Consider the following 23,238-nt stretch of genomic DNA (forward strand, 5'->3'; position numbering starts at 1 on the left):
TATAGCAATTAAATAACTTGTTTTTATTCAGTTGAGTACATAACAATGTTTAGGACAAGGCTTTGCAAGGCAGACAAAAAACCACAGGAACATCAAATTAGAAAATGGTACATGTCCGCATCATATCATGGACAGGCATGTATAGCTCGGAAGAACACACGCCGTGCTGTAGAAGAGTTGCAGGGTATTTCTGCCTCATAGGCTAAATAACAGCGTTACAGCAGAACAGATTTTGCAACCAATCATCAGGTAGAGCTCTCTCAAACAGGCTGTGTATTCTATTGTCAGATCCGGCTTTTACTCCATTCAAACGACAAAGCAAAGAGCAAGGCTATGTATTAGGAAAAGGACCTGCAGAGAAGGGCCCTGATCAATGAAGCTGCACAAAAAAAATTCCAAAAACTTGTCAGTAGCTATGACAACCAAAACAGTAGCTAGCAACATAGAACCCAAACTCTAGGCATGCCCTCAGGATTGAATCGAAACAAAAATCCAATCGCAATATAATAGCAGTCAGTGTGGCCCAATCAGGGGAAAAAAAAAGGACCAAAGCAAGAAGGGGGGATACCTTTTACATTGACATGGCTCTGATAGTGACTCGTCGGACACATGGTATGGGAACACAGAAGACACTTGGAGCAGTAGTGCAGCTAGGCAAAAAGAGAAGCCGATCTTCATGCATCCTATTACTTGATATCTACAAAATTAGCACGACAAAGGCATTGGCATATATTACAAAAGCACAACAACAATCACAACCCAATAGACCACACCATTTGTGTCTGAGCAATCAAAGTATTTGCTAATGCAAAACACACCAAAATGAAGGAAAAATTAACTCCAGACGCACCAGGTTATCATGTTTTGAATAAGAACTGTGCAATCGAAGTGGTTGGGTTCAACAAGAACTCAACATCTATTGTCCTAACTTGCTGTCCTTGCTCCCATCATTTGTCCATCATTGAGATACTCATCTATCTCTGCAGCATATAAAGGAGGAAAAGATGTCCAAACTTGAGAAAACTTTATGATCCAGACCTATTGACTGTACCATGGAGAGAAAAAGAAGGAAATTTAGAATGAATGTACATGGCAAATTTAAAATAACTTCCCACCGTTCAGATTTGCTCTCACCATTTGTTTGAACAATTTATGTTCATATAATAACAACTTCCAATGAAAGAGTACATTAAACAGGACAAAACAATATTCTGGTAGCACAAATTAAGGGTAAGCATGTGGTTGTTTTTCTAACTGTGCCATGCTTAGGCACACAGAAGTGAACTAAGTAGCAATAAACGAAAGAACAGAATGGAGTTGTCATATTTATCTGAATAAGCAGGTACCGCAAATTCGGAAACTAATTTTACAGTTATTTACTGAGGCTGCAATCACTACGGGAGAGACAAAATTCCCCGAGTGTCGCTAGCTTCCCCGAGTGCCAAAAATCGGACACTCGGGAAAGAGGATCTTCCCCGAGTGTTGTACTCGGGGAAGAATTGCACTCGGGGAAGAGAGGCTTTCCCGAGTGCCGCAGAGAACCTGGCACTCGGTAAAGAGCAGCACTCGGCAAAGGCACTCTTCCCCGAGTGCAACACTCGGGGAAGATCGGCACTCGGCAAAGAAACATGCTACTTGACGGTTCACCCCGCCCACACCGTTAAAACTTAAAAAAACAAAAATTCTTCCCCGAGTGCCTTCCCTAGCACTCGGGGAAGAGGCCCTTTCCCGAGTGTCAGAACAGGACACTCGGGGAAGAGGCTTCCTTCCCCGAGTGCCCTGTCCTGGCACTCGGGAAAGGGCCTCTTCCCCGAGTGCCAGGGAAGGCACTCGGGGAAGAATTTTTGTTTTTTTTTGTTTTTTTTACCTCATTTTTTTTGTGAGGCCTTCCCACATTGTTTAAAACTGCATGTTCATATTTGGGACAATTTTCACTTATTTTGTTATATTTCGTTAGTTTTTTTCGTTTCGTTGAATTTTTTTTCATACTTCGAATTTGAACTGCAGGTGCATGAAATAATAGAATTTGGTGATTCAAAAAATTATATTAATGATATTTGGTGTATGTTGATGCCTTATCCAGGAACTCGCATGAAATGTCGACCATCTTGTTGACGTAACATGACGAACAACTTGTGGGAAAAGTGTATTTAAATTATATAAAATCCGAACGAAGTCCAAAAATCACGAAACTTGTCTGGGCGTCGTGTTATCGCATGTAGAGGCTATGATAAAAAATCGAGAAGGTTTCGACGAAGTTGCAACATCGGATGCCTAAAACCCAGACATCTCCGCTAATGTCTGGGTTGCATGTGATCCGGAGATGTCTGGGTTTTAGGCATCCGACGTTGCAACTTCGTCAAAACCTTCTCGATTTTTTATCATAGCCTCTACATGCGATAACACGACGCCCAGACAAGTTTCGTGATTTTTGGGCTTCGTTCGGATTTTATATAATTTAAATACACTTTTCCCACAAGTTGTTCGTCATGTTACGTCAACAAGATGGTCGACATTTCATGCGAGTTCCTGGATAAGGCATCAACATACACCAAATATCATTAATATAATTTTTTGAATCACCAAATTCCATTATTTCATGCACCTGCAGTTCAAATTCGAAGTATGCAAAAAAATTCAACGAAACGAAAAAAACTAACGAAATATAACAAAATAAGTGAAAATTGTCCCAAATATGAACATGCAGTTTTAAACAATGTGGGAAGGCCTCACAAAAAAAATGAGGTAAAAAAACAAAAAAAACAAAAATTCTTCCCCGAGTGCCTTCCCTGGCACTCGGGGAAGAGGCTCTTTACCGAGTGCCAGGACAGGGCACTCGGGGAAGACTTAAAAAAAAGGCCCAGCAGGCCTTATCTAAACCTAATCGGCCACCCCACCCCAAACCGGCCAGCCCGCCCCACCCGTGCGCTACCCCGCCGCCGCCAGCTCCCTCTGCCGCTGCCGCTCGCCGCGCGCCCCCACAGCGCTCGCCGGCCATCGCCACCGCGTCCCCACAGCCCTCGCCACGCGCCCCCGCCGCCCCCGCAGCGCCGCGCGCCACCCGCAGCCCCCGTAGCGCCGCGCGCCGCCGCAGCCCCCGCGCCGCGCGCCCCAGCAGGCCCCGCCGGCGCGCCCCTGCAGCCCCCGCGTCGCGCGCCCCCGCGGCCCCGCAGGCCCTGCCGGTGCGCCCCCGTAGCCCGAGACGGCGGCGCGGCCCCACTGGCGCGCCCCTGTCCCTGCGCGTCGGGGCCCGTCCGGCCGGCGTGCCCCCTCCCCGGCCCCGAGGCAAGCCACCTGGCCCCTGTCCGTCCGTCTGTCCGTGTGGAGCCCGGCCCCTGGCGCTGGTCAGGGAGCAGAGAAGGAGGAGGTAGGTGGAGGAAGGAGGAGGGAGGAAGAAGAAGGAGAAGAAGAAGGGGAAGGGGAGGAGAAGGAGAAAGAAGGGGAGGAGGTGCCTCCGTCGCCACGTCCTGTCCCGTTGTCGGCGTCTTCTTCTCCGCGTGCACGTCCCGCCAACGCCCAAGGTATACGAACCGTCCCGTTCTGGTTGTCGGCCATCGCGCCGTTTATGTGTTGACGGCCTTCGTGCCGGAATTGTGGATGTGTGGCCCATCGTGCCCCAAGTGTGGACGTCGGCCATCGTGTCGACGATTTTTCTTGCAGGTTATCGAAACCTCCCCATCCAGGGGAGGTTCTGCCAAAATTTTGTACTTATAGTGCTGTTTTTCTTCTTTTGCAGAGCAGGACCTGTCGCAGGGGAATCGGAGCACCTAAGCGACCCCGATCATCTTCGTCGGCGCTGTGGTCCTACCTGCACAGCGCCGACTCGCCACTGCACCGACTCGCCACTGCGTCGCTAGCCTTTCTCCACCGCCACCCTAGGTATAATTAAGCTCTTTTCCTTACCGTTGTCGTACGTAGATCGGTGTAGCCCAGTTAGGTGTCTCCCGTCCGAAACAGATACGATTGGAGGTATGCGGATCTCCGCATATCTATGACCGTATCTATTTCGGATTGTCCAGGTGTAATTGGACAGCCCGCGGATGGGTAGATGGGTTAGTTTCCATGTTCTGCAGGGATCCGAGACTGAGTTTCGGCACCACCTCCCTGTTGTTCTCTAGATACACACTCTCCCTTCCAGGACGTGTATCGGGAGAGCAGCGGGTAGGTGCTGCCGAAATTCTGTATCGGATCGGAGTAGAGCATGGAAACTAACCTCATCTACGCATCCACGGGTGGGATTAGGACCTATCCTCACCTATTAGACAGTAGGCACGCCGTGCAGATGCGACTTATGGTTACTTTACTCCGTTATGTGTATATGCTAGAGGATGGATACCCGTGAGTGGATGTACATGGGACGCCCAAGTCAGTCTCAAATCACCCGTGAATGGATGGATAAGACCGAGAAATTCTTGGACCATGCATTTAAGGCAGCTAAGGGAGCGAGAGACACGTTCTGTCCCTACAGCGAATGTGAAAACAAGAAAAGAAGAACAAGGGAAGTCATGATGAAGCATCTTTGCAAGTATGGATTTATGCCAAACTATACCCGGTGGGTGCACCATGGTGAACCCTACCGTCCTAGAGAGGAGGTCGTGAGACGAGGCTTGGAGGCATTTGATGGTGATGGCGGGGTAGCAGGATGGTTAGGTGACTATGCGGATGTGATGTTCGCTGAAGGACATACGGAGGACGAGCAGGAGGATGGGGAGGAGGAGCCAGAGCCAAGCGCTAAGGTGTTCTTGGACATGTTGGAATCGGCACAGAAGTTCCTACATGAGAAGACATCGATTTCTCAACTGGATGCCATTGGGCGCCTATTGGGGTTGAAGTCACAGCACAACATGACTCGAAAATGCTTCTATGATATGGTGGCAATTATTGGGGATCTGCTTCCGGCGGGTCATCAGCTGCCTCCAAACTTGTACGAGTCAACGAAACTCCTTCGGGCACTGAAGATGCCGTATGAGCAGATACATTGTTGTCCAAAGGGGTGCGTCCTATTTAGGAAAGAACATAAGGATGCAAAGTACTGTCCAAAGTGTAAATCCTCTAGATATGTGGAGGTAGACAAAGGTGATGGCAAGAAGGAGCAGAATGAGAGGATCCCCATGAAAGTCCTACGACACCTTCCAATCATACCGAGGCTCCAACAGCTATTCATGAAAGAGGAGTCCGCGAAACAGATGAGATGGCACAAGAATGGTGTTCGATACAATAAAGACAAGATGATACATCCAGCAGATGGTGAAGCATGGAAAAGCTTTAATGCCAAGCATCGTGGCAAAGATGAAGAGGCTCGTAATGTACGTGTTGCGCTGGCAACGGATGGGTTCAATCCTTATGGAATGATGTCGGCCCCATACACTTGTTGGCCCATGTTCGCTATCCCCTTAATCTCCCCCCCGGGGACCTACTTCAACGGCAAAACATATTCTTGACGTTGATAATTCCTGGACACCCGGGAGACAAAATGGGTGTGTACATGGAGCCTGTTTATGATGAATTGATCGAGGCTTGGAATGAAGGCGTATTGACTTACGATCGAGCTACAAGGAGGAACTTCAAAATGTATGTTTGGTACCAATACTCCATGCATGACTTTCTGGCGTATGGGATATTCGCCGGCTGGTGTGTCCATGGGAAGTATCCATGCCCAGTATGCAAGGCAGCTCTACAGTTCATTTGGTTGAAGAAGGGTGGCAAGTTCTCGTCATTCGACAAGCATCGACAGTTTCTCCCTCTTGACCATGCATTCAGAAGAGACACCAAGAACTTCACGAAAGGTGCCACTGTGATGACTAGTGCACCTCAGAAGATGACTAGTGCCTAGGTTCATGCTCAGATAGATGCTCTCGTGGTCCCAGCGCAGGAAGATAATCCAAAGAAGGGTAAAAGAAAGAAAGGTAATCCAAAGAAAGATAAGCCAAAGAAAGATCGCTTTGTGGGCTATGGTGTGGAACATATGTGGACTCATAAGCCAGGATTGGAGAGGCTTCCCTATTTTGATGACCTTCTCCTTCCACATAACATAGATGTAATGCACACTGAGAAGAATGTCGCCGAAGCACTTTGGGCAACACTCATGGACATTCCTGACAAGACAAAGGACAACCCTAAGGCTAGAGTAGACATGGCAACACTATGCGATAGACCTAAGCTACAGATGTTGCCTCCAAGAGACAACAAACCATGGAAAAGGCCTAAGGCTGATTACATCTTGGAAAAGAAGCACAGGACGGAAGTGATAGAATGGATGCAGACGTTAAGTTTCCCTGATGGGTTTGCAGCGAATCTGAGGAGGGGAGCGAACCCAGAAACTGGCAAAGTCTTAGGGATGAAGAGTCATGACTTTCACATATGGATTGAGCGGCTTCTTCTGTCGATGGTTCGAGGCTACGTCCCTGAGCATGTCTGGAAGGTGCTGGCAGAGTTGAGCTTTTTCTTCCGCCAGCTCTGTGCCAAGGAGATATCTCTGAGAGTGGTTGAGGAGTTGGAAAAAATGGCACCCGAGTTGCTCTGTAAGTTGGAGAAGATTTTTCCACCTGGCTTTTTCTTGTCGATGCAACATTTGATTTTGCACCTCCCAAATGAGGTACGAATGGGGGGCCCGTGCAGAACCGTTGGTGCTATCCAATAGAGAGATGTCTAAAGACTGTTCGCCAGAAATGTGGAAACAAAGGCAGGATTGAGGCTTCCATAGCAGAGGCATTCATTCGTGAGGAGGTGTCAAACTTCACAACATCATACTATAGTGAGAACCTTCCAAGCGTGCATAATCCACCCCCTCGTTACAACGAGGACGAAAATGAATCGACCCTCAGCCTATTCAAAGGGCAACGTGGGAGATCAAGTGGAGCGTCCAAAAAGATATTGACCAATGAAGAGTGGCGCAAGATCATGCTCTACGTGTTGACGAACCTTGAGGAAGTCGACAAGTATCAGGGGTAAGTTCTCAACGAACTTGTTACATACTCCGTAAATTTTCTGCATCCAACAACCTTGTTGCTTGTCGGTGCAGAGAATTTTTTAATCAATACTGGCATCATCCAAGTCCACCTTCTGACCATGAATGAGATACCCTTCTTCAACATGGTTCGCCTGATTTCAAGGTTGATTTCATTACATGGTTCCAAAGAAAGGTACCTTCTGACCAACTTAGCTCGTTCCAAGTTTGGCGTTCCTAGTTGCCTAATTTCATTTCTCTCCTGCTTGATCTTGTAGTGCCAAAGTGATTTGTCTATAAGTGCCGAATTACAACAAGTGGCCAAAGGCTTTTACTGTAAGGTCTCGTCATTTAACGCTTATGACGTGAATGGATATCGCTTTCACACAACAGGCTACGAGAAGAATCGGGCCAATGCAAGGACCACGAAAACCGGAGTATTTATGCCCAGAGTAGTTACGCCCGACGCTGATCAGGAGGACTATTATGGCACAGTTGAAGAAATATACGAGCTCGAATACCATGGTGAAAATGCACCTAAGCTTGTCGTATTCAAATGCCAGTGGTTTAAACCTGCAGTATAGAGAAAGTCCCCTAAACTTGGAATAGTAGAAACTAGACAGGATTCCTTCTATGAAGGAGATGATGTCTATATTGTGGCTCAACAAGCTAGGCAAGTTTATTATTGTCCATATGCGTGCAAAACCGACCCACGTCTTCAGGGTTGGTATATTGTGCACAAGGTATCACCACATGGTAAATTACCTCGCCCAAACGATGATGATTACAACTTGAACCCACCCACGCATGACGGGGAGTTCTATCAACAAGACGAGGGACTACCAGGGATGCTTGAGATAGACTTAACCGGGGAGATTGAAATGGAAGTAGACGAGGAATGGGTTGTTGACGAGCAAGCTACAGATGAGGTGCATGATCCGAGAGACTTGAAAATGCTTGACGGACTACAACTAGACAGCGATGAGGATGAGGCTGTTGACGATTTGGAGGCTCTTGATAGTGATGACGATACCTATCGTCCAGATAATCCCGATCATGAAGAATATTAGAAATACATGTAATACTATGTTATTTTGTAATTACATTTTCTTTATTTTGCATCCCTTGCTAAGTATTTCTCGTTTATCATGACTAATAATGGTTTATTCTTTTTAATTGCAGGTGATGGGACCCACTAGGAGGAGCTGTCCCTCGACTTACTCGAGACCGAGGGACACGTCAGCGGCTGAGGAGACGGAGATGGAGCCGTCAGAGAGGCAGAGGCGTCCGAGGGGCAGGCCCAGGCGGGGGGCCCCGCCGCCGACTGACCACGACCTCGGCTCCTCGCGCTCTGCTAGGGCTGACGACGTACCTCTACCCACGGTGGGTGAGGACGCCATTCCACAGATGTACGACGACGCTATTCCGCACACGTCCGAGGAGGGGGTTCCGCACACGTCCGAGGAGGGGGCAGGGGGTTCGACTTCCTCTGCAGCCTCGAAACCCTATAAGCGAGGTCCCAGCCAGCTCCCGAAGCGACCGATTCTTGTTGACCGCCGCACACTGATTGCACCCGAGGGGGATAGGTAAGTAACTTCATATGTTCTTCATTTGATATGTTGAAAAATCATAATAAGAGCTAATAATAACTATTGTTAACCACTTGTGCAGGAACTGGATGCTTGTGGAGGAGGGGGTCCCGGCTCGCAATGTCAATGGGATCCTAGGACTTCTGTGCAGGGAACACTTCCCTGGCCTGGTGTGGACGTCGGAGGATGAGGACCCAGAGATACCCTCGTTCGACCACTACGCCCTCTTCCCCGCCGCTGGGCACCTAAACTTGGCAGATCAGGTGCTTACAGAGTTGTGGGTAAGCCTTTCTCGCTCTACGACCCTCAATTCATTGCATTCATTGGACATTCTTGAAATAAAATAATGGATACCTCGTGTCTTTATGCAGGACTTCTTCAGATGCCAGCCGGGACAGGAGTTAAGGGCGCATGAGGTGGCTGCCGCTTCCTGTAGAAGGTGTGTCTCGGACTTGTATCACGAGTCCCGCCTCCAGGCGCACATTGACTACAACGTCACCTACCGTAATAGAAGAATGAACAGAACTCAGGCAAGAAGAGAGATAGAGATTCTGACAAGGGAGCAGTACCTACAGGTAAATAGAAAACATCTCCTATTGATCTCTTTTTAGATTAACTATGCCTAATTTGATCTTTTGATGGCTTGTAGGTGATTCCGAGCTGGTGCGCCACCTTTCCCGATTGCTGGGCTGCTATAGTGGACAGATGGTTGGGCGCGGACTGGCAGAAGGCGCACCAAGAGAAAAGCGAGCACCGTATGCTGATGCCAGGTGTACCTCACCATCAGGGCAGCGCCACCCTCAGCAAATACAAAAAGACATATGTAAGTCTCCACCACTTGTCTAATCTAGCCGCGCTCAATTCTGCATGATTCCTAACCACATGTTGTTGTCTTTCTCGCAGGAGGCGGCGCACGGTGGCCAGCCAATTGGCCAACTCACGGCGTATGCTCTGGCCCACATGGGCCCGGCAAAGTCCAACATCGAGTACAACCCGGATGCAGGCCCAGAGGCGTACACCAACTCCAGCATCCACACCCGCCTCAGTTCGTACACGGAGGCATCAAGGTTAGTCCACGGGTCGGACTACGATCCGAGGACCGAGGAGCGCCTTGATCCTGAGCTAGTGATGAGGATTGGGCAAGGCAAGAAGCATGGGCGGTTTTACATGGGCGACGGCATCCTCGAGACGGGCTGTACTCCTCCTCTCAACCGCCTACGAGCAGCGAGCACGAGCTCTAGCGTGCCCATAAGCCAACGGCCGACAGCGGTGGCTTCAATCCAGGTAAGTATTCCAGTTTCATTCGTCGTTCTTTCACTTTTACGTTCCTTAGCTCTGCATTATTGAAACATTGGGGTCAAATGTTGCAGGCCGAGCTGCAGCAACTTCGGGCTCAGCAGACGAGTTTGCTGGTTGAGAGGGAGGCTGAGCGGGCCGAGCGGGAGTCCGAGCGTCAGAGGGTACAAGCTTTGGAGGCCCAGCAAGATGGTTTGCTCAAGTTCGTGCAACAACTTGGGCAGAAACAAGGTTGGGAGATCCCAGCAGAGCTGCTTGCACCACCACCACCACCATATCGTCGAGAGTCTACTCCGGTGAGTATGAGTACGGATGTTTTACTTTCTTTGCTCATGCTTAGTGTCAAACCTAGTGATGGCCTTCGTGCCGGATTTGTTGATGTGTCGGCATTCGTGCCGGATTTGTTGATGTGTCGGCCTTCGTGCTGGAAATGTGGTTGTCGGCCTTCGTGCCGACGTTTTTCTTGCAGGTTTTGGAAACCTCCCCGTGCAGGGGAGGTGCTGCCGAGATTTTCAACTTTTCTTTACACTCCTTATATTTTTATCTTGTCACTCACGTGCAATCTCCTCTCTTTTTTGCAGCATCAATCGGGTGGGGCGTCGAACCATGTCGAAGGGTCGCCGGCATCGCACGTCGGGCCATCCCCACCTGGACCGTCGCCGGGATCGCACGCTGGGGCGTCCCACCCCTCACAGTCGCCGTGAGCCGCCTTCGGAGTCGTTTTTTTGTATTGAACTTGTGAACTTGGAATAGTGTGTACTTTTGAACGTGTGGTTTGTAATATATTGTGGATTTCGGACAAATTTGGTCGTTTGTGATATATAAATGTGGTTTGTGACATATTGTTGTTGATTTGTGGTTTGGTTTGTGATATATATATATATATATATATATATATATATGCTTTGTTGTTTACATGGAAAAGCAAAAAACAAAAAAAAAAGAATTTTAGAGGTGGCTTCCCCGAGTGCCTGTGCTGTGGCACTCGGGGAAGAGGGATTTTTATAAAAAAAAACAAATTTCTTCCCCGAGTGCCTGAACTTCGGCACTCGGCAAAGAGTATTTTAAAAAAAAAAATTCAAAAATCTTTCCCGAGTGTTGCACTCGGGGAAGAAAATCAAAAAAAAAAACAACGTCGGCCGCCGGCCAACGGCGTCAAGTCTTCCCCGAGTGCCAGCACGGCACTCGGCAAAGCCTTCCCCGAGTGCACGATTTTTGACACTCGGGGAAGGCGACTTTCCCGTGAGAGGATTAGCCGGAGGCTCTTCCCCGAGTGTTGCACTCGGGGAAGGCTTCCCCGAGTGCAACCGGGCCTTCCCCGAGTGCAACCGGCACTCGGGGAATCCAGCGGTTCCTGTAGTGAATAAAGACCAGAAAAATATGAAGGAGGGTGAAAGCACGAGCTGCTGATCTAAACAACAGCAGAAACATGAAATCCTGGCTGTTAACAGAACTATTATGAAACGTAGCACGCTGATTAGTGCTTTGACAGCAAGTAGACTTAACAAAGCTGCAGCAGACTCCAACGTGTAAAAAAAAGATACAGCTGTAATAACACCCCACAAAAGCTATTTTAAAATGAAATTGGCTACAGATTTTAGGGCTGCATGTAACGATAAGTCATTAGGATTTAATAATTTTGACAGAAAAGGCGATGTTTAGGAACAATAACATACGAAACTTTAATGGTGGAGCTCCCTCTAATATTTCAGAAGAATTGTGATGGTCGAAACATAAACGATGGAGGTCCACGCATTCCAATAATTATTTACCATTAAGGAGGCTGGGAGCAGGGGCTATAGCTAGAATTCTTGAAGGAAGAAAAATGATGCAACTTGGAACCATGACTACACTTAGGAAAAAATTAATATCATACGGTAGTGAGTCCATGCATGTGACATGTATCAAACAGGAACCATGGATAAACATTGATAATAGAATTTGTTACGTGTAGCAGTTTATATTTTTGGATAAGCTAGGATCATTTGTACATATTGTAAAATGGGGCCACCAAGTTCCTTCTACATGTGTATGCATGTGCAGCATCTAGCTAAGTAATTTGAAGGCTAACTAATTAAGTTTTTCCATGTTGGTACACAGCCTAGACTGCAGCAGGCAATTTTCAATATCCTTATCATCATCCTGACTCTATGACTCAAGAAGGCAAAGGCTGAAAAATTGACACCAATTCTACTATTGAATGTTATATTTTCTGGCATGACTGAGCGGGAAAAGGTTAATTGCATCACCCTGCATAATCTATGTGGTAAATATAAAGCCCTGGATAACATAATAATAGGGAGGTTACCATAGCACTATGAAAACACACCTTTCCTTTGCAGAAGCTTGAATGTGTATAAAATATAGAATCCACTCAGGAGATACCTAAATATGTGTGATGGACCACTCATATAAACCTGTAAAATTTATAAGATGAAGCTGAAATTTAAATAGGAAGTTAGGACCACTCTGATAATCTGTAGCTGAAAGAATTTACTCACCGAACACTTTGGCAGTCCCAAAATGACATATCTTTCTCTTGTGTCCATGAGTCACGGTCAAATATATATTGCTGAACCAAAAAATGGAGAGCATGTAAAAACCTGAAACCTATTCAGGAAATGGCAAGAGAACCAATTCTACAATTAGAACTATGTACCAAAGAAGCAAACAGCGGAAAGGTGTACATGTAAGAAACCTGGAATCTATCGAGGCTATAATAGGAGCATCAATTTCTGTGCTCGCCATTACGTGCTTTATCTTTGAAATTTCAATCTCGTCTAAGAGCCTGCAAAATCTGTAGACGGTTTTAGTACATGCATCCTCAATAGACTAAGTCACTAATCAAATGAAAACAATGATTGGAAAATAACTATTGCATTATTCTATTAGTATCCACTACCTGGTGATGTAGTCAAGCGCCTCGCAGCCATTGTAAGATTATTGCTCTGCGTGTTCATCTGCCTTTTTCTCTGATGGGATCATTCTTAAGAAATAGTCTACAAGATTTGGAATAAAGAACGAAACATGACTCGTAACTCATTATTTAAAAACATAATAACAGATACTTATTCTATAAGAAGAGTTGTATAGAAATCAAGGAATACCTCGATTAAGTGGGACGCATCACACTGATGGCCACCCTAATCGGCACCTCCATCACCGAGCTGATCTTCCACTCGCCGGAATCGACCTCCGGTCCTCCACGCCTGGATCAAGAAGAGGATTGAGGAGCAGGAAGAGGAGAGGTAGAGACGTCCCTGGAGTTGGGAGCCGGTAGCAGTGGGACGGGGAGACGAGATCGATCTACAGATGAACTCACCTCCTCGGCGTGTTCGCGGCACTCCACCTCCTCGAGCAGGCCCCACCCGCGTCGGTGCGCCGCTGAGCCCGGGCCAAGGCCGGTTCCGCGCCGAAACCCTAGGTCGGCGTGGCGGCCGCCCAGGCCGAGGTGCCGCTCCGCGGGGAGGAGAGGCGGAGGCCCCTTTGGCACGGCTCATCCAAAACGGCTTCACCGGTGAAGCCAAAGCCGGTGAAGCCAGAAAAATTCTCAAGTCCTCCCTGAGTCGAATTGTTGCTAACTGAACATTGCCCTTGTGCACAGTTTGCAAACTAGCAAGTCCGAACCAATGGATCTTGAAACCACAACAGTTCAAAATTCATCACCTGCCTTTTTTTTCACTCCATGTTCTATTATTTCCATCCTACGAAACATAACTTTGCATCTACTGATTCTACACCTGAAGCTTGGAACTTGCCCTGGGTAGATGGTACAGCGACTGAACTGGGATGAGGCAGCAAGGCGACTAACCGTATATATACACGGGCTATCCTTGTGGCGATGGAAGAAGCAAAGGAGGCTATGTAGGCCGGAGCTCGCTTTCCTCGTGCTCCTTTATGAAGCGGCCCTGCATTGAGTGTAAAGCATGATCAGAAAATATTTTGCTTTGCTTTTCAAAGTTACTGAACCCACATTTGTCACAGCTACTTTTTCCATCTTGCCAAAAAGTCTAATGTTGATCTTTAAAAAAAAAAGATCTTTCAAAAATCCTAATGCAATCTACTCAGGTGGGGATATCCAGACCCCAGCCCCCAGCCCCCAATCCCCAGTGGGTTGACCCTAAAAACGGGGCTGCATTTGTGGTAAAGTGATGCAAGGTTTGATGACAACATAACTAGTAACAAAAGGTGAAGCATGTGGTCCAAAATAGTATGCTCCAATAACAGACATTACTGGTGTATTTGCAGGGCAGTAGACAAGTATTTCTGATCGATTTTCATTTCTTGGATGAAGGAGGATTTACACTAGTTCATGAATTCTCCTTACCGACAACATATGATTCCCTAAGCATAACAGATCCAATATAAAATAAGTGGCGTTGGTCGGTGAGATAGAGACAACGTAGGGCATGCTGAGGTTCTTCTTAGAGGAAGGTGAGAGTTTTCATCTGGTTCATGTATGCGAGAACATATTCAGCATTAGAACTGGGCAGGATTATTATGTTTGTGGGTTCGGTCATCACACATCTGGAATGTCAATGATGGACAATCTTTTCTTTTTTTCTCCTGACAGACAAAGTGGAACATGATTTGAGTATTCATTTGCAAACAAACAGATGCTCTGTTCAGGAAATTTGGATAAAAGGTACCAGCAACTCAAATGCTTTGGGCACAGTGAATTTATGTGGTAAACTGGTAATTTGCAAGAAAAACCCAGAGTTATGCAGTTGTTTAACGAAATAGCAAAATGTCAAGCATCAGGTTAGAGCTGCAGATATATGCATGCATGCATGCATAAAGACATAATAATGCATCCAAAATCCCAAAAACTCCAAACCAAATCAATTTGTAGTTCAGAGTATGGATTCAGAGCAGTGTTTGTAGTACTAGGATCATAACAAATTCATGCCTTGGCCCATCAGTAATTAATAAGGAGATGTATGAATGAGATCAGAGCAGCTCATGTCATATTGTCGTGCCAACTTGAGACATCAGCGATAGCATCATATCAACAGAAAAAGTGATGTTGTCAATTCGTCACCTTGAACAGCGGCCACGGCGTGCTCGGACGGCTCCACCTCCACCAACACCTGCACATGCACATGCACATGCACAGACGGCGGCGGCACCGTGGTCACAGCCGTGTCACCAAGACTCGCGCGGACCAAGAACCTCTACGGGGAGCGGATGTGGCTTACGGCGTCGAGCTGCAGGTCCGACGAGTCGCCGCCGCCCGCGGCGGCGCCGGCGCCGATGTAGAGCGACCCCCGGTCCGCCCAGGCCGCGAGGATCTCCTCGTAGTCGAGCTTGAGCAGCAGCGAGCGCGCCGACGCGCCCGTGCTGGCGGCGGACGAGCACGGCGACGACGACGACGTGGTGGCGGTGGCGGTGGCTGTAGCCGCCGGAGAGGAGCAGCACACCCAGCGCTCCCTGCCCCGCAGCGTGCGGCGCGCGAGGTCCTCCTCCTAGGCGCCCGGGAGGCCCGAGGCGCTGGAACCGGTCCCGTGCGGCGACGCGGACGGCGACGGACCGAGGATGTCGGAGAGCGACGGCGCCGGCAAGGCCTCGAACAGGGTGGACGCCTCGTGGTGGTGGTGCAGCGCGAATGGCTCCACCTGCTGCTGCTGCTGCCGCCCGGCGCATCCGTGGCCGCCGCCGTCCTCTTCGGGCTTCATGCTGGTTTAGGCCGTGCTAATGGGACAGTTGTTGCCTCTCCTGCATTCTGGGACAAGCACACAGAAGTACACTATTTCTATGTCTTGTTTATTATGTAAATTATTAATGTTTGCCGGACTGTTTGCCCTTTTGATATGTCTAATTTCAATTTTTTTTGTTCCTTACAGGGCAAACCTGAATTAAGGAAACTTTAGCATGGTCCTCCAGAGTATCTAGATCAACTTGAAGAAATGTTTCAAGGTGTGGCTGTGGATGGATCCTCCTGTATCCCTGGAGAAGCTGAACCAGAGGAAGAGGAAAGTGCTTTTGAACAGGAAGATGATGACATTGGTCAAAGCCCCATGAGTACCAACAGCCACAAGAGGGCAAGTAGTACGAGTACCACAGCTACAAGTCCAGAAAGGAAGACCAAGAGCCCAATGCAGGGGCGAAGCCAGGAGAAATGGTTGTCGGGGTCGGTACTCAGAGTACCAGGAGCGAAGCTACATTGAGCTTGCCTGATGCCAATGCACCACGGCAAGGGGAAAGAATTCCACTAACTAGACAAACTTTCACCATGTATTTCTACCAAATTATGTAGGAGTATGTCCTCTTAGTAGTGTACCACCATAAATTTATAGCAGGCTTTGCCCAGCAGTATTAATTGCTGATTTATAGACCCCGATAATATACTACCATGCATAACTTGACATTGATAAAATAGCAACGGCATATTATGACAAAATAAGGTTTCGCAACAGTAGTTACCTCTTACATTTTCTCTCTACGACTATGATCCTCCATCTTATGAAAGCGAATTATCACTTGTTTCATTGGAATTGTGGTTAAAAAACTAAAGTAGATAGCAACTATGCGTATAATGTAAAAGTTGATAGAATTTACTGGAACCTCTAGGTGCAGATCAATGGGTAAATTGCTTAACTTAGATAGGCTTGGTGATATACCTCGCCACATGCAGTCGCTGCCATAGTGTCGCCGACACGGTGGCCGCGACGTGTCGAAGTAGGAGAAGCCGTGCAGTCGCCCGCTAGGTCGTCGACTGTAGCGGCAGTGTAGGCGCAGACCAATGGCGATGGTGAAGACGGTGTGGGCTTCCCGTCGCTTACAGCGCGTCCTTCTAGATCGGACTAGGGCTAGGAACTTCGGTGAGACGCTGGCGGCTGCTGTGAACCTCTTGTCTTGTGCCTCAGCCCCCACCGTCCTTTTATGGCGCTGCGCGACGATGGCTCATCAGCCAGGAGAACCGGCTGAGCACCCCCGGTCAGGGCGCGGATCAAGGGCCCAATTGACCGTTGAGCCAACTGGTTGAGATCATCCTCATAGAAGTCACTACTAGATCGATACCTGGCATCTTGCTGGATGGAATGAAAGAGAATGTTCTTCACTTCATTGCTTGAACGCAAGTTACATACTTCTTTCTGAGAATCTGATTTCAGATTGTATAGCTGGAAAAAAATAAAAACCCTGAGACCTCAATGTTCAGATGATCGTTAATTTAATGACAAATTGCATAATTGGGTATTTGCTGTGTGGGGTACCTGTACGGCTGTACCTCATCTAGATTGAGAGTTGACAGCAGGAGAACACAAGATCGTCAGATTGAGAACGAACTGAGCCATGAGGAGCGGCTGCTGAGCGCCGGCCGCCGGGCAGGGGCGACGCCCGCCAGGAAGATTTGGGATGCGTCGGGTACGAAGCTAAGCGACGTTCGGTCTTCTGGGCTATCAAGTACTCTCCGTATCTGCAGCATGTTAGCATTCACCGACTCACGTATGTGGAGTTGTGGGCATATGGGATTGATGGATCGGATGGGCCGAGCAGAAGCAGATTGATGGGCTTTGGACTGTTGCTGTTAGGCTGCCACCTGCAGGGCCATTGGGGTCTCACGTAAATTTTGCTGGGGTCCAAGCCTGTCAAAATTACTCTGTATAAGGTGAAACGGCAAAGTCGTCGGTGTCGCCAGACCCCGACGCGTGAACGTAGCTTCGCCACTAAGCCCAATGGTTAAGATAATGGAGTCAATCTTGGAGAGATGGACTGCTAGCAATGAAGCCACTCAGAGGATGCAGCTCCGGACAGCGTTGAGTACTTTGTTGGTGGAATGATGTTTAAAAAAGCTAAAACTGGGTGTTCTTCTGTAACATCCCCACACATGAAGCAAGGCTAGTTTGGTTGAATAGATGGTGCCAGATGAAAATTATGTATAGTTTGTGATGTCAATGTAGTGCAAGGCTACTTTGGCTGTAGTTTGTGATGTGAACCTTTGTATCTACTTTGATGTGAACCTAGTTAATTTATGTTTGTGATGTGAACCTTTGTATCTACTTTGATGTGAACCTAGTTAATTTATGTTTGTGATGTGATCCTACTGCAACGATGTTTCTGATGAGATCATAGTTATCTGATGTTTGTGATGTGATCCTAGTTAATTTATGTTTATGATGTGATCCTAGTTAATTTATGTTGGTGATGTGATCCTAGTGATCCTAGTTAATTGAGGTTGGTGATGTGATGATGTGATCCTAGGTAATTAATGTTGGTGATGTGATCCTAGTTATCTAATGTTTGTGATGTGATCCTAATTAATTTATGATGTTGACATGAATTCTACTTGTTTTTTAGGCTGAAAATTCATCAAGTGAGGAGGATGAAACACTGGATATGATATTGGCTCATCAGAGGTGGAATGAGGAGTTTATTAATATGACAATGATGTTTGGTATGTACTACTATGACTCTTTCTTTCACAAAGCTAAGAGGAGGAAACCCACAGAGAGTGGCTTAGAATGGGTACAAAAAACACTTGCAAATAGAACATCTTGCTATAACATGTTTCGGATGAGTAGACCATTGTTTGATTGACTTCATAATTTGCTGGTGGAGTCCTATGGGTTGAAGTCAACAAGCAAAATGTCATCAGTAAAGGCTTTAGGGATGTTTCTGTGGATAGTTGGTGCACCCCAGTCTTGTCGACAAGCTAAAGATCGTTTAGTGAGATCAAAAGAGACAGTCAGTCACAAATTTGACATAGTTTTGGCTGCTTTGAACAAGCTAGCAGCATATATCATTAGGCCACTAGATCCTGAATTTAGGACGGTGCACCAAAGAGTACAAGGTCCTCGGTTTTCTCCATTCTTCAACAATTGCATTGGAGCAATAGACGGGACGCATATACCAGTTGTGGTGCCAGCTACAAATGTGGTACAACATACGGGGAGACATGGATATACCACTCAAAATGTGATGGTTATTTGTGACTTCGACATGAGGATTACTTTTGCTATTGCGGGATGGTCTGGATCGGTACATGATATGAGGGTGTTCAAAGATGATCTATGGAAATATGGTGATAAGTTTCCACATCCACCTCCAGGTACACTACTCTCTCTATGTTCATTGTTTGCACTTATATGTACCAAGTCATGTATTTGACAAAAATTTCTTAATTTGTAGGGAAGTTTTACCTAGTCAACTCGGGGTACCCTAACCATCCAGGTTATCTTGCACCATACAAGGGTACAAAGTACTATCTCCCGAAGTTTCAAAACGGCCCAATGGCAAAATGGTAAAAAAGAGACATTTAATTTCGCACATTCTTCCCTTAGAAATATCATCAAGCGGTGCTTTGGAGTATTGAAGATGAAGTGGAGGATTTTGTTGGAATTGCCAAGTTATCCGATGCCAAAGCAAAGCTTAATAATTCTGGCATGCATGGAACTTCATAAGTTCATTCGAGAGAGTGCTCTTGGGGATAGAGACTTTGAGATGGTAATCATGATGAAAACTTCGCTCCAATGTACGAACCATCGACTTCTCAATGGAATGTGGCGAATGCCCAAGAAGAGGAGGAAGATCATGACATGAATGCACTCCGTGATGAAATAGCTAATGGTTTGTTTAATAGGTCATAGATATTCAATGCTTAAACCTCCCTTTCGAATAAATGGATGTGTATGACTGTGTTGCATGATTGTGTTTAATGTTGTGTATGGACCATGTAAATTGTATGGACATATGATTGTGTTGTATGATTATGTTTAATATATGATTCTGTTGTTTGTGGACAAGTTGTCATATTTTGATATGGATAAGTTGTCATATCTACGTGATCATTTTATCTCAAAGTATCTTGCGGCTGTATTGGTTGAAGCCTAGGATGGAATTAGGGATGTACTGGTGCTGCTATTAGATGATGCTTCATGTCAGGTCTGGTTGATCATCACACAGATGGTTGCTCATCTCTTACTGATAACTTGTGTTAATTGTGACTAACATGTACTGATGAATTTATGCAGGGTTTGCTGAAGGCAGTCAAGGAGTTGGTGCCCAAGGCAAAGCACAGAATGTGTTACAACCAATTAAAGGTGCAGCAAATTGGCCAATTTCAGACATGCCAAGACCAGAACCTCCAGCTTTTGTCAAGGTACCTAGAAATGTTCCCTCACTGGAACTAAGAAAAGGTAAGTACTCAAATATTTTTTTGTTTTACCATTGCTATATTTTATTGCATAATATGTGAACTAATTCCATAACTGGTACAGGAAGAGGACCAAGAAGAACAATGTGATGGTTGGAAGAAAGAAGTCCAAGGGAACTGAAGCTAAAACTTCAACTCCTAGATCCAAGGCAGATTTGGCAAGGGAAGTAGCAGCAAAGGCAAGGAGGGAAGCTGAAGAAGCTGAGCAGAAGGCACAAGCAGCTAGGGAAGCTCTATAGGCAGCAGCAAGGGAGGCTGCAGGAAATGAGTTGGTCCAGATGGCAGGTAGCAGCACACAGGATGATGTCCTGGATATAATGGCTCTGGAGGTGCAGCTCTCAGAACCAACCACACCTGCTAGAAGGTAATCTGGATATGTGGTTGTTTCATCATTCATTTCTTCACAAAATGTGCCAAAAATGATGACTGATGCCTTGTTCATGTTCCACAGGACCTTATTTGTGGTGCCTGAAGATGCACAGGCAAGTGTTGTGCAGCCTGCCAAGAATATGACACCGAGGAAGAAACAACCGGCAAGCAAAGTGAAGAAAACAAAAGGAGGAAAGGGCAACTGATGCAAGTGCCAACTATTGGAAGCCGCTTTTGATTATTTCTGTGGAATAGGCCTAGCTATGGAATGCAGTGGCCAAAAACTTTATTTTGTAACTGTTGTGGCCTAATTTATGAACTTCTGTGTGTACTAATGGTCAAAACTATGGCCAGAATTAGCCCTTGGATGTTTCTGTCAAAAACTACCTTATGTACTGGCAATATTATGTTTATGTGATAAATTATGGCCACAATCAGCCCTTATATGTTTCTGTCAAATCTGAGCATTTCTGTCATTGTCCTGTGATTGCAACATCTCTGCAACATCCATCATTTTCATTGCACCAAGAAAATTACAGTACACAGTTTCATTGCAAAAGACATCAAGTTCATTGCTACATGTAACACATTCTTACATCAATGCATTACAGCATATCTCACTACAATTCCAAATACAAGAGTTGCAAAACACACAATGAACAAGTTCAATTTCCACATCAGCTTCTCCATCTTCAGTTCCAACTCATTCTTCCCCTCATCTCTGCTAGGGATGTTGGTGGCCATCATTGCTTCTTCCCCTTCTTCCTCCATATCCAGAAGCTGCTCAATCCTCACCTAGATGATGTTCTTGCTCTTCAATTCCTCAAAATACTCCCTCCGGAATCTGTAGTAATGACACAACTTCGGAAACTACAACAAATGCACACAATGTTAAACCCTAAAATGCCAAGAACATGAAACTCGAACAACTCAAAAGCACTAACCCCATTTCTAGGGCACTTGAAGAAAACCCGACCCAGGTTGCTAGTCTCCCTCGAGAACATCTCCTTCTTCGACCGTAGCTCGATGACACAGGCCAATCCACAATCCTGACACGGGATCAAAGGAAAGCCCGTTTCTTTCCCCACTGGAACCGGCTCGAGATCCGTGACCATGGAGCTTCGCCCTTGTTGCAGCATCCTCGTTGACCTGCTCCCACGAGAGGACTCGGCCCACTGCGACTGCGACATAGAAAGTTCTGGCCGGGGCAGAGGGGGAGGACGAGCCGACGTCAAGCGGGAGGGGCGGGAGCTGGCTCCCTTTCAACAGAAACGGGCAGGGGAGGCACGATTCCGAACGTGTTCAATTTAATCAATTTAATCGGCGCCTTGTTCGAACTCATGAACTTAGCGCAATGGTAATAAAGGAATTTGCTAAGATGGAGGTCTCAGGTTCAATCATACGGTGGGACAATTTTTTTGCTCATTTTTTTCTTATTATAGACGCGTCTTCATCCTTTTTCTTTTTGCGCACCCTTTTTCGTAAGGCCTGACTGACAACCGTCCACATTTTTTTGCCAAGTCCACGCATCCACCGCCGAGGGTGATTCTTGGATTCCACCGCTGCCCCGCATCCACCGCTGCCCACCGTTCACCGCCGTCGCCGCATCCCACCACCGCCATCACCATTCTAGGGTTTGAAGCCACTGCCACATCTGCGCGCCACCATCAGCCCGCCTCCGTCTCCAACGCCATCCGCCACCATCCTCCAGCCACAGTCTCTGACGCCGTGCACCGAGGAGGTTAGATCTGGCGAGGAGGCGACCTGACCAGCCACTGAGGGCGATTCTAGGGTTCCACCGCTGCCCCGTATCCGCCGCATCCACCTTCGCCCGCCGTTCACCGCCGTCGTCGCCACATCCCACCACCGCCATCACCATTCTAGGGTTTCAAGCTGCCGCCGCATCCACGTGCCACCATCCGCCCGCCTCCGTCTCCAATGCCATCCGCCGCCATCCTCTAGCCTCAGTCTCCGACGCCGTCTACCGAGGAGGTCAGATCTGGCGAGGAGGTGACCTGACCTAGTGAGGAGGTGAACTGACCCGACCGGTGGAGGTCCAGCGTCCCCTCCTCAAGCCCTCCCGACCACGACCTCTTCGCCTACTGGGATGCCACTGTTGGGTGCCCCGCCACCGCTCCAGGCTCGCCGCTACCGGGCTAGGGTTGCCGCTGCTAGGCACCAACGCCAGTGCCACTGCCTCCGCCACTACTGCAAGCTCGATGCCGTAGGTACCTGACTTCTTTCCCTCATTTCTTTGTTCTGTCAATATGGATTATCATCTGGTTTGTTGTTCAAATAAGCCATCAGCTGCGATACGAACAATAGTGACGATTTGCTGTTAGACTGAAGTATTTTTGGTTGCTGTCGATGGGGAACCCTACGGCCCCCCCATAGACCATACTACAGGGTGGTGGGTCTTGATAACAAGGCCCACAGCCCAATCGCCAAGAAGAACATAGAGCAAAGCAACGTGCAAGACCGAAACTCCAACTCAAACTATATAAGGAAAGGCGCCCGAAGCGTAGCTTAGGACTCTGACCTTGTATCCGAGTAAGACACAAACAACGCCTCTCAGCATCTAGACTATAAAGGGCTGGTGAGGGTACCCATTGTAAAGAGAAGAAGAACGCATACTCGATACTGAAAGCAATACAACGCAAACTGGCTAACGCCAAAACTGGACGTAAGGTTATTACTCGACCAAGTCGAGGGCCTGAACCAGTATAAATCGTGAGTCTCTTTGCATAACCGCCGAATTCCGCTATTCACCGAAGCCCGAACAACTGTCCCGGGTACCCCCGTGGCAGGCTATCGGTGGTAAAACATCGACAGCTGGCGTGCCAGGTAGGGGCTTTCGACGAATTTTTTTCTCGAGAGTTCGGCGG

General features: G+C 47.3%; 1 protein-coding gene, 2 long non-coding RNA genes and 2 pseudogenes across 3 annotated transcripts; 2 read left to right on the forward strand and 3 right to left on the reverse strand.

The window, feature by feature from the left end:
• Positions 1-2,928: 2,928 nt before the first annotated feature.
• On the reverse strand, positions 2,929-3,555 carry LOC136499363 (uncharacterized). Its single transcript, XM_066495048.1, has 2 exons — positions 3,453-3,555; positions 2,929-3,341 (listed from the first exon to the last, which is right to left on the reverse strand). Exons 1-2 carry the CDS (start codon positions 3,553-3,555, stop codon positions 2,929-2,931), a joined length of 516 nt encoding a protein of 171 aa, XP_066351145.1.
• Positions 3,556-10,022: 6,467 nt separating this feature from the next.
• LOC136499226 (uncharacterized) lies at positions 10,023-10,671 on the forward strand. Its single transcript, XR_010769944.1, has 2 exons — positions 10,023-10,127; positions 10,413-10,671. It is a non-coding gene; the product is annotated as an uncharacterized lncRNA (long non-coding RNA).
• A 1,532-nt stretch (positions 10,672-12,203) lies between these two features.
• On the reverse strand, positions 12,204-13,274 carry LOC136499187 (uncharacterized). The gene is made up of 4 exons (XR_010769934.1): positions 13,154-13,274; positions 12,939-13,040; positions 12,530-12,830; positions 12,204-12,403 (listed from the first exon to the last, which is right to left on the reverse strand). It is a non-coding gene; the product is annotated as an uncharacterized lncRNA (long non-coding RNA).
• Positions 13,275-14,350: 1,076 nt separating this feature from the next.
• LOC136499365 (uncharacterized) lies at positions 14,351-15,506 on the reverse strand (annotated as a pseudogene).
• A 2,830-nt stretch (positions 15,507-18,336) lies between these two features.
• Positions 18,337-19,419, forward strand: LOC136500305 (protein ALP1-like; annotated as a pseudogene).
• The last annotated feature ends 3,819 nt before the right edge of the window (positions 19,420-23,238 follow it).

Source organism: Miscanthus floridulus, chromosome 13, assembly GCF_019320115.1.
Source record: "Miscanthus floridulus cultivar M001 chromosome 13, ASM1932011v1, whole genome shotgun sequence".
Lineage (NCBI taxonomy): Eukaryota > Viridiplantae > Streptophyta > Magnoliopsida > Poales > Poaceae > Miscanthus > Miscanthus floridulus.